This window comes from Lycium ferocissimum, chromosome 11, assembly GCF_029784015.1.
Source record: "Lycium ferocissimum isolate CSIRO_LF1 chromosome 11, AGI_CSIRO_Lferr_CH_V1, whole genome shotgun sequence".
Lineage (NCBI taxonomy): Eukaryota > Viridiplantae > Streptophyta > Magnoliopsida > Solanales > Solanaceae > Lycium > Lycium ferocissimum.
The window spans coordinates 31441398-31453233 of NC_081352.1; the positions used below are offsets into that span (position 1 = coordinate 31441398).

At 35.4% G+C, this 11836-nt stretch overlaps 2 protein-coding genes across 2 annotated transcripts in view; both read left to right on the plus strand.

Moving 5' to 3' along the window:
• The window catches only part of LOC132037050 (probable LRR receptor-like serine/threonine-protein kinase At1g53430), a 47874-nt gene extending 45188 nt beyond the window's left edge, over nt 1-2686 (plus strand). Inside the window, exons 11-13 of the mRNA XM_059427483.1 lie at nt 421-483; nt 1494-1559; nt 2575-2686. Coding sequence (XP_059283466.1) covers nt 421-483; nt 1494-1559; nt 2575-2578 — 133 coding nt within the window. The 3' untranslated portion in view covers nt 2579-2686. The remainder of the gene's footprint in view (nt 1-420; nt 484-1493; nt 1560-2574) is intronic.
• A 2980-nt stretch (nt 2687-5666) lies between these two features.
• On the plus strand, nt 5667-7798 carry LOC132038238 (probable LRR receptor-like serine/threonine-protein kinase At1g53420). The gene is made up of 5 exons (XM_059428930.1): nt 5667-5696; nt 6152-6386; nt 6504-6723; nt 6852-6999; nt 7583-7798. Exons 1-5 carry the CDS (start codon nt 5667-5669, stop codon nt 7796-7798), a joined length of 849 nt encoding a protein of 282 aa, XP_059284913.1.
• The last annotated feature ends 4038 nt before the right edge of the window (nt 7799-11836 follow it).

Sequence of the window (11836 nt, forward strand, 5' to 3'; positions counted from 1 at the left end):
TTACCCCAGTTTCTTGGTTATGTAAAACTCCACATTTAAGTAAGGTAAATGGGAAGAACATCGTTAATGCCTTTTTGATTATGTGAAACGCCACTTAATTTTTTAACAAAATAGAAAATGTAAAAAAACGCATTTAATGGAGAGAGTACATGTTTCCTGAACAAATATATATAGTAATTCTACTTTTTTTGTTTTTTCTCCTGATGTAGGGACTTGAGTTTCAATAGTTTGTCTGGTCCAATTCCAGAAGATGTTAAACCCTGGTTGAATTATATGTAAGTGACCTTACTCCTCTAACTAATCATTAGATATAAAAGGTGATCTTACTTTTGTAATTAACTGTGGAAGCATCGATATTTTTCCACTTTTTTCCTTTTTGTGTGTTGGTATTAAGTGTCATGATCCAATGCATGCTTGCAGATTTCTAAGAAGAAATAAGCTCAATGAGACAATTCCATCTTGGATGAATGAAATTTCATACGTGTAAGTGCTTTTTGCATTAATATATTACTTTTTGGGTTTTAAGTTCAGACTATATTGTCAAGCTGAGGAAGGGAGTAATAAAATCAAAATAAAGTGAAGTGATAAAAAGGAAGTAAAAGCAAGCGCAAAATAAAGGGTAAAATTGCGACTGTAACTTTAATTATATTTAACAGTAAAGTTGGAAGTTGCAGCTATAGCACAAATTGAAGGTATATAATCCTTGGAGCAAGCAGTTCTTTAAATTCAAATTTGAAGGATCTCTTGGAAGAAATTATTGTTGGGAATAAAAATAGACCCGCAAAAATAATATTCACAGTATTAGTGATAAACGTGGAACACTAAGTTATGGTTAAATCCAGAATAGAATGAAGAATAATGACGCAAAGATTTTTTATGTGGAAACCCTTTTGAATAAGGGAAAATCACTAAGCGAGAGTGACCAACCGATATTACTATGGCCGAGGAATTTCATCGTATAGTCGCGAGTATAAATAAAGACCACCGCACACTCAAAAAGAAATAACACTTTTCGATTTTCTCCTCCTACAATATCGCTCACTTTCTATTTTTTCACAAACTATTTTTTATTACGCTCATTTTATGGTATACTTACACTATTTTTCTCTGAGAATTGGTGTGTAAGTAAACTGAACGAGAGCTCCCTATTTATAAGGATGGAGTGAGCCAATTTTCTTCTTGGCATTAAATTTGGCTGGTGCCAAATTTCCACGTTGAAGATTTCACTTTAAAATCCTTGCCTGCCTTTGCAATTGCAAGTTGGAGCTATAGCACAAATTGAAGATGTATAATCCTTGGACCAAGCACTTCTTTAAGTCCAAATTTGGAGGGTCTCTTGGAAGAAATATATTATATTTCGACTATTGTAAAATCGTGGCATTTAATTTCTTCCAATTGAAGTTTGATTTAACATGATTTTCTCTGCCGACTTTCTCTTTTCATTAATTTCTGCAACATATTTTGCCACTCACTCTTCCAAGTTAAAAATGCAGGGATGTTTCTGAAAACAGTTTCAAAAATGTGAACATAAGCTCCAAAGAGCATCTAAACCCTAACTTGTAAGGGTGATTTTCACATGTATATCTAGAAAAATCTTAATTTTGTGCTTCTTAATAGCTTTGCTATTTCTGAATCCAATTATATTGCCCTTTCCCAGGAATCTGTTTGAGTGCTGCCTCAATAAAACGGATGAGTAAGCTCTTCCACCTGTATCTCGAACAAAGAGGGAAAAAGAAAAAGCAGAAATAATTTGGTCTCACAAGAAAACTGGTACTTAACTTTGTGCATAAATTTGAATACAGGGTTGCAAAGCGGGACCAAATTGATTGTAAGAATAGAAATCAGCTCTGTAAGTTCCCACAACTTCAGACATGAAGTGATTTTAGTATATGTGTTATGTTATGTTCCTTATGAGTAGCTTCATAGATTTTTCATTTAGGATCAGATATGACCTACATAAAAGTTTCTAAACAACTAATGATTTCTGTAGTTCGTAAGGTGTCAAAATTAGCCCATAAAAAATGACCTGTCCAACTCATTCACCCGCCCATTTATTAGCTCAGCCCTTAGCTGAACCCATTTCAACCCATCTAAAAGTTGCACTGATATGTAGCCCAGATTGGGCTGATATATCCCAAATTAACCCACAAAAACTTTGTCAAAATATATTTGAAAAAATATTATTTTATTTGATATGTTATATATAGCCATAGTAAAGAACAAAATAGTTTTATTAGGTACTTCAAAAAATCATAAAATAACAAACAAAGAGACTAAAACTTAGTAAAAATTGAGTGGGTTGGGTTATGACCCGCTTTTAGCCCATTTATATCCCAACCCATTCCAGCCAAGTAATTTTTGGGCGGGTCACATTTATTAAGCTGCCCATTTTTGGCTACTTCAAATTCAAATTCTACCATTTCATTTGACATTCCTAGTTTGCTATCTTAGATTGAGAGGGAGCTGCAGACTTTCACAGTATATTTCTAGAGTGTTTCCATTTCAGGATAAAAGTTCCTCATATTTTAAGATTGTAAATGCATCATTTACTAAAAATAGTGTCTCCATTTGTAGATGACCGTTTGTTTATAAACTGCGGTGGTGAGTCTGTACCAGTTAATGGAAGTGACTATGAAGCTGATGTACATCGACTTGGTCAATCAACTTTCTTTAGGAGTAATAGTTCAAATTGGGGCTATAGTAGTATGGGAAGCTTCTTATGGGCACATCGCAATAAGTACACTCTAAATGACACCTGCGAAATTCATGCTGGTGATGCCCAATTGTATCGAACAGCTCGTTTATCCCCAATCTCCTTGAAATATTATGGATTTTGTTTGAGAACTGGTGAGTACAAAGTGAAGCTTCACTTTGCTGAAATATCTAGTAGCAACACTAAAGATTCGCATAGCAAAGCAGGGCGACTCTTTGATGTTGATATCCAGGTAAGGTACCAAACTTGGTTGCAGATCCATATGCAAACATATATTAAAGAAAAATTGAGATAATATATATGCAGGGAGAAAATGTGCTGAGAAACTTTAGCATCGAAAGAGAAGCGGGACGTGTGAATAAGGCTATAACAAAGGAATATACCACTTTTCTGAATGACAGTAGACTGGAGATTCACTTATACTGGTCTGGAAAAGGGTCGGTCCTATACCCATCAGTGTACTATGGTCCCCTTATATCTGCAATTACAGTAACTCGAGGTATTCATTTTATGTCTTTGACTGTTTACCATTTTAGAGAAAATGATAAAAATGATCCCTTATCTTTGATAGTAGGTTCAAAATAGTTCCTCAAGTATCACTGGAGCAACTTTGGTCCTTTAAGTTTGTCATAAGTATGTACTTTTGGTGTCCGTCAGGTATTTATCAAACCTTGATTGTTAAATTTAATTGGAACTATGTATATAGAAAGTATTTAATGGGAACTCATATTTGGAAGTTAGATTTTGTAATTTATATTATTTTTGGTCTATTTCAAGAGCCTAATGCAACTTTTGAGGTGCGATTTCTATTATTTTTGGACTATTGTTTTGTGTCTTGTGTAGTTTTTATGTTGTGTTTTTTGGAATTTTGATGGAGATATCTAGTAAAAAAAGAACTTCTCACAATTTTGGTTAAATTTTAACAATCAGAGTTGGTAATTATTTAATGGAGACCAAAAGTGCTCATTTTTGGCAAATTTAAAGGACCAAAGTTACTCAGTGCATACTTAAGGGACTATTTTAAACCTACCATCAAAGATAAGGGACCATTTTTGTCATTTTACATGGTTTTGGTCCCTACTTTGTGACTGATATTTCATGCTAACAGTTTATGAACCAGTTCAAAAAGAGTCCATTGGAGTGCCAGCTGGAATTTCAGGATTTGCATTATTTATTCTAATATTGTTCATAGGTCTTTCCTAGAGATTCCAAGACAAATTACGTCAGGAAGGTAACACTATTTTATTATAGATTTTATTTGGTTCTTTGGGATTTGAAGTGAAGCCACCTTTAAGAAGATGTTTTAGGATACCCTAAGATTCTGGATATTCCTTCTATAACAACATACCCAGTGTGATCCCACAAGTGAGGTCTGGAGAGGGTGGGGGTGTACGTAGACCTTCCCCCTATCTTTGTGGGGGTAGAGAGGTTGTTTCAGGTAGACCGTTGGCTCAAAAAACGTATTTTCCAAAACAGGTTTGAGAAATGTAAGAGTAAAAAGTTATGATGAAAATATCGAAGAAAAGAAAGGATTGACAGCAAAGATAGCCAAAGTAAGATGAATATTCCTTCTAGATCCCCAAAATTTAAAATGTTGTTGCTCGTCTTTAGTCACCCCTTACCATCATGGAAAAAGAGACAAGAAAATACTCCCTTTATTTCAATTTATGTGAACCTTCAATTTATGTGAACTCATTACTATTTGGGGAGTCTACGAGGTGGTTCTTTGACCACGTTTTTCTTACATTTTTTTAAAATTATTTGAATTATAAATTATCATGACTCATAGTACTTATTATATTTTTTTCAAATATATAAATTTTAGCTTTACAAACTTGAAATATCTATATCAAAGTTTGCGGTCAAAGTTATAAAGTTTGACCCTCGTACTCGAAAAAGTTCACATAAATTGAAACGGAGGGAGTAGTTGATGCAATAATATATTTGTCGCTCCATCTCAAAGTTCTAGTTTTTTCTTTTTTTAAATGTCCCACATCTATTGTGGGATGTGAAATTAGTGTGCTTATATGGATTTCGGCAATCCTAACCACATGAGGTAGTTTTGGGGGTTGAGTTAGGCCCAATATCCATTTCTTATCATGGTATCAGAACTAGAGCCATTCCAGTTCTTGAATTACCCGATATTATTTTATATTACGTTGTGCACGCTTCAGTTGGCAAGCTTGGATATAGGTTGGACGGATGTTTGGTTGTCCCACATTGGTTGTGGACTTGTGGGATGTGGTACTGGTCTCCTCATATGAGGTTAGCTATTGAGTTAAGATTTTAGCTAGTTTTTGGAGTTGAGTTAAGCCTAACATCCATTTCTTATAGTTATCTTTTTTAATTACCATCATGTCAATCATAGGTCTCCTTGTTTTTGGAGTTGAGTTAGGCCTAAGATCCATTTCTTACATGGTACCCGAGCACGACCTCACTCGATGTTGGGCCCCCATATTAAATTGTCCACCCTGAGCGTGAGGTGGGGTGTTGAAGAGTGAAAAAAATCTCACATTGTTGGTTAATAAGATGAGTGGTCTCCTTATATGGATTTGAACAATCCTCGCCTCATGAGTTAGCTTTTGAGGTTGAGTTAGACTCAAGATCCATTTCTTTACGGTTGTAAGCTTCTTTACTTTCTTTCTCTTTTCCACTCAGTTGATATTTATTCACTAATGTGTTGATATAGAGCAAGAACTTGTTGAATTGTACCCTGGAGGGCTTTACAACTATCGAAAAATTAAAGCCGCCACAAAGAATTTTGATGTTGCGAATCGGCTGGCTGATGCAGGTTTTGGGACCATCTATAAGGTTAGCTAGAATCTTAACTCATTTGAGGTATATTTTCCACTTTTGTATTCTTCATTTTCTTGTGAAAAGTTATTCTCTCATGACAAAAGTTGCAGTACTAATATTATGTTTCGTGATGCTTTTCATCCTCTATGCAATTTAAATGCCCATCTTTGTTCTTAGAGGTATCATGGTGAGTTAAAGCCTGCACCTGCACTATGCACAACCTTTCTCCTTTTGCTAGCTGGATGACCTTCAATGTCTAGATATATAATTATTTTGTTTTTCTGATTCACAATGTTGTTGTCGTTATTATTTTTATTATTCTACCATTATCTTATTCTTCAATTTTGTCACTCTTTGTTGTTTCTTTTAATTTGGTTATCTTTACTATTTTTGTGGTCAATACTTTTCTTTTCTTCGAAATTTTCATCATAGCTTTTTTACTCTTGTATTTTCAAACCTGTTTTGGAAAACGCTTACTTGAGTTGAGGGTCTATCGAAAATAGCCTTTTTACTCCACAAAGGTAGAAGTAAGGTTTGCTTACACCACACCCTCCCTAGGCCCCACTTGTGGAGTCACATTGAATTATGATGTTGTTGTTGTTGTGGTAATTTCATCATCTGAAACACTTAATCAACATTCAGGGTACTCTAGCGAATGGGACTGCCATCGCAGTTAAAAAGCTTTCGGCAACAAAAGAAGGAATGGACGAGTTTGTGGAAAAGAGTCGTACAATTGCTAGCATCAAACATCCAAATCTTGTAACACTGATGGGATGCTGTGTAGGAAACAACCAACTTTTGCTTATATATGAGTACATTGGAACTGATGGGATGCTGTGTGGGAAACAACCAACTTCTCTTGAAGATGCATTATTTGGTAATGTCTTCCATTTTTGAAAAAATTTCTTTGTTAAGCCTCCGCAGATGCAGTAAATAAAGGGGAAAAATATAATCTTAGCTGTACAAATAAAAGTTGAGCTTTGATTACTTACAGGTTCAAACAAACTTAGAGCAAGACTGAATTGGCCAACAAGGTATAGAATTTGTCTTGGCCTAGCAGAAGGTTTAGCTTTCCTTCACGAGGGGTCCAAACAGGAAATTATACACGGGGATATTAAACCAGCAAACATTATTCTTGATGATGATCTAAATCCGAAGATATATGATTTTGGATTTGCAAAGTTTTATCACAAGCAACAGTTGGAAGGATCACAGTAAGGGAACACCCTAACAAATTATATTTCAGATACAAATTAGTAATACATTGATTGATTTTGTTTTGTTAGAACTTTGTACATTGACTATCACAATTGCACGTCTCACTAATGGAAGCCTTTTGCAGGTCGTATACAGCGCCTGAAGTTAAAGATCGTCCCGTAGAAGCTAGCGCAGATGTGTATAGCTTTGGAGTTGTCACACTCATACTTATCAGTGGAAGGAAAGTCACGACCCCGAGGGCAGGTGGTGACACTGAATACCTCGTGGAAGAGGTGAGTGAAAATCAACCAACTGCAAGAGATTGTGCAGAGAAAATGGAAAAAATGGTCCCTTTATGTTTTGATGGTATGTTCACAATAATCCCTTAAGTATGCACTGAACAGTTTTGGTCCTTGAAGTTTGCCAAAAGTTAACACATTAAGTCTCTATATAATATTTAACAATTTATGTACGCTAGATTTGATGGAAACAGTGGAAAAAGTTAACCATAAAAATCAAGAAAGTCTCATCAAATCAAAAAGCTGCTCCAGACTTTAGAAATAAATTAAAAATAGCATAAACTACAAAAATTGTAGCTCTAAATATGAGTTCTCGCTAGTGTCCTTGTTTTTCATAGTTCCTATCGGATCTAACAGACAGAGTTCGGTACTATTTGACGGAGACTAAAAGTGTTAATTTTTTGCATACTTAAAGGACCAGAATTGTTCAGTGCATACTTAAGGGACTATTTTGAATCTACCCTCAAACATAAAGGACCGTTTTTGTGATTTTCTCAGATTATGCACATGAATCAACATTTTATGGTTGAAACCCTGGAAACTAAACAAAGTTATTGGCTTTTATGGACTACTATAGGCACAAAAAATGGATCGGATTGGAAATCTAATAGAAATAGTTGATCAAGATCAGAATTATGTCTGGGAAGAAGCAGATCGGATTCTAAAATTAGCGATCAAATGCATAGATTCACGCCCATTCAGACCGACTATGTCTACGGTCGTGAAGATTCTAAAGAAAGAATGTTCAATTAAAGACATTTTGGTCAGTGAATCTAAGCCAGAGGGTGATTGATTTCTCCATGTAGCAGACTCATATGTGGGAACAATTTGCTCCTCTTGGCTTCTGTGACCAACTACAACATCTCGGCAAAGAAGGTTAAGAATCATATGTCCTAAAGCTTGTATTTGTGTTGTAAAATTCACTAACTATGTACAAATTTTAAATTTAGAGTCCAGCTATTAGCGCTCGGAGTTGTTATTGTAAAATCTAGAACCCAAAAAATTTTAATCTTGGATCAGCCTCCGTGCTTGACTAGTGTGCTAGTAATCATCAGGATTTGATATTTAAGGGGCTTGCCAGGTTATGTAAAATTTGTGGTTGTGTTGCCTTATTGAGTTAGAACATCATTGCTTCTGTTAAAGATGATAGCATCTCGATGCACAAAGCCCTGTAAACTTTTTGTGTTGACAATTGCTAGTTCGCATAGAAATAGAGTTAGTTCAATCTAAAACGTACAGTAAGAATTGAACTCACATCTATTGTGTCAGAAGCTCCTGCTGATGCCACTAAGCTATAAGCATTCATGTACATACTTTCTATGATTCGTCTACATGTGTTTGGCATGGAGGAAAACGAAAATCATTTTTTATATCCTTTTCAATGTTTGATTGGAGACTAAAGTACGTGACATATAGCAATTGTGCAAAGTGTGATAACATATGATGAGGATAAATTTTGGTGATCTTTTGGAAACTAAGGGGTAGCTTGGTTGGGGAACAAGTTATCCCACCTTCCCACAGGGATAAGAATAACATTATAATGCCGGGATAACTAATCCCGGGATTAGTTACACCGCAAATTTATTGTCTGTTTAAGGGTTGTTCGGGGCTTTTGATTGATGAATGCGCGGATGAAAATAGGGTTATTACTCAGTCGGAATGCCCGGAATGCAGAAGGTTTGTTTGTGCAAAGTGTAAGTTCCATGGCATTCAGGAATTGTGTGTGAAGAATTTGGTAAACTGAACAAGGATGAAAGGAAAATAGAAGGTATACAACTTATGCAACTTGCTGAGAATCAAGAATGGCAAAGATGTCCAAGTTGTAGGATGTATGTGGAGATCTGATTTTCAATTTTATCTATTTTTTTGGGAACAATATCAACACCTTTTGTACTTGATTAAGTGGTATTCTGCTCATGCAATAGTTGGTGTATATGGGTTAGTCCATGGCGCGGAACTATGATATACTCATTGTTTTTCTTTAGTAGGTTTGTTAATCACTTCTTTTTGCACGGATTGTCCTTCAAAGGCACTGGTCTTTAATTTTTGTCCCTCAAATTACTGGTCTTTAATTTATTCCCTTCGCCTAATACCCTGAGGTTTGGGATTCGACCTCGGCTCAGTAGTCAAAAAAAAAAAAAACGTAAGGAGAGTTTCGTAGCAAAATTAGGCCTATTCGGGCAAAAACTACGCCTTAAGGCAGAGTTTTGCAAAATTCCAGCGGAGTAAAAAAAAAAAAAATTGCCTTAATGTAAACCTCTACCGTAAGGTAGAGTTTTGTCTTATTCCTGAAGGCAAAATTCTGCCTTAAGTAGAGTTTGCAGTTAAACTCTGCCTGATAAGGTAGAGTTTGCAGTCAAACTCTACCTGTTGCCTCATAAGGCAGAGTTAAGGTAAAGTTTGAAACTCTTTCTTAAGGCAGAGTTTTGCAGATAAACTATGCCTTGCGAATTCCAAACTCTGTTTTTTAATTTTTTGACTGAGCGGGGTTTTGAATCCGAAACCCGTGAGTTTTATGCGAAGGGCAAAAATTAAAGACTAGCAATTTGAGGGGCAAAAATTAAAGACCATGAATAAGGGCACTCGTGCAAATTGCCCTTTGTTAATTAGAAGTCTCAACCCATTCCTGGCTTGCCTGGCTCTCAAATTGGCTTTTTGTTGAACCGTTTCAAGCCGACCATATCCGATCCGATAGGGCTGGGCATAAATACCGAAAACCAAAAAATCGAATCGAACCGAACCGAAACTTCAACAAACCGAACCGAACCGAACTAGTTTGGTTTGGTGTTTGGTGTCCATCGTCAAAAAATCGAAACCGAAATAGCCGAACCGAAGTTTGATATGTTACACCTCGGTAATTTCGTGGCGTTGAGTCGTGAATGGACTAACGTCGGTCAAGGTGGACACGAGACCTCCACGACTACAAGAGGGTGATTGGCAACCTTAATGTATAGACGATAAGATTTTGGAGTCGTAGGATTTGGTGGAAACTAGATTCGTCAAAAGGAAGTAGAGTATAAGTTACGTTTGGGAAGGATTTCATGGGTGTCAAGCTAAGGAATGTGTAGCAAGGATTTAAGGACGAGTTATAATGTCCGTTAGATCGTTAAGGAGGTGTTGCACGAGTACCAAGAAGGTTCCATAAGGATTCGAGATCGAACGAAGCGACGAGAATGAAATCGGAAAAACTGGGGATTATACGGTCCATACGGACCGTATATTTTATACGGCCCGTATGTTTGGCCGTAGAACTCTTCCAGTGAAGGGGGAAATTTCTGGAGATTCTGGAAGGAACATACGGTCCAATATACGGACCGTATATTTTACCGTATATTCCGGGTTGGGTCTGAATTCTAATTTTATAAAGGCACGGTTTTCCCTTCTTTTTCTCATTTCCCACATCTCAAACACTCTCCAAACCTCTAGAATTCTCTCTATATCACACTAACACACATCCAAGTAGGGAAATTAAAGGATCAAACACCAAAAGTTAGTAGAATTAAGGGTGTAAATGCTTCCGAAAAGTTGACAGAAGTTGGAAATCTCCTTGGTAGTCAAGTGGAGTTCTTCTCAAGTGGAGTATTTTATCCAAAGATCATCTTTACGTAATCAAAGTGAGTATTACAATTGTTTTATGATAGTAAGGGTGTTGAGTAGTTGAAGAACTCGAATTACAAATAAGTATGAAGTTGTATTCTAGTAATGGTTATGGAGGATTCTAGAAATGAGTTTAGAGATTGAATAATGCATAACTTGAGGGAAATTTGTGTATTATGATATTATGGATGTTGTTGTATTGTTTTGGAGCTGTTTGGTTATATGATGAAAAGTTGTCGAAACAAACGAAATGCTGCCCAATTTTCGTTAGCTTTAGTTTAAACGTAGGTGTGCCCTCAACAATCTAACCTTCGTACGAACCCTCTTATATGTAGAATCGTAAGTCGGAAGGAGATCTCTTAGTCGACGTTGTTAAGGAGACACAAAGGTATGTGAGGCTATCCCCTTCTTCTTTCAAAGGCATGATCCCGGTTATACCCTATTTTAACCGAATTCAAAATAGTTTATAACATCCCGGTAATTCCGGGGTTATTTAAAGTTAAGGAGTCGCCACCTAATTATTTACGGCGAATTAGGACACCTAAAGTTCATTAAAGTTATTATCTAAAGTTGATTTTATTTTAAAGTCTACAAAACCAAAAAGATCTAGGTAAGGGTTCAACTAACCTAGAGGGAAGGTATTAGGCATCCTCTAAGTTCCATTAATAATGGTTAACCGACCGGACTTAAGATTAGTTAGGCTAAGTGTAAATATAATGTTTTTAAAATGTTTGGAGGATAATTTATATATGTTGCTAAAATTATAAATATAATAATGCTATTAAAAATAAGACTTGTAGAAAATTATAGTTTTTGCGTAAAGGAGTTTAATTATAAATAAGCTGAAAAAGTGTGAGATGGTGCAACGTTTTACAAATGTTTAAAACAACTTAATAACTAGGTGTTAGTTGATTTAAGCAATTATATATATATATATATATATATATATATATATATATATATATATTTAATGACTAGATAAGATAGGTAGATGGCTAATGCAAAAAATAATTTTGTAAATAGGCTTTCTTTAACTAATCACCTAGTAAGATAAATATTTTAGTGAAAGACATTTGAATTAACTCCAAACCTATAGTAATTTATTCACTATTAATTAAAGACTTGAAGATTTGTGTATCAATGACATTTCTAAATTTCTAAGATAGTAAGAGTGGATCATGATTCTTTTAGCCCAAAATATGTAGTCATGCTATTTTTAAAAAAATCAATTATC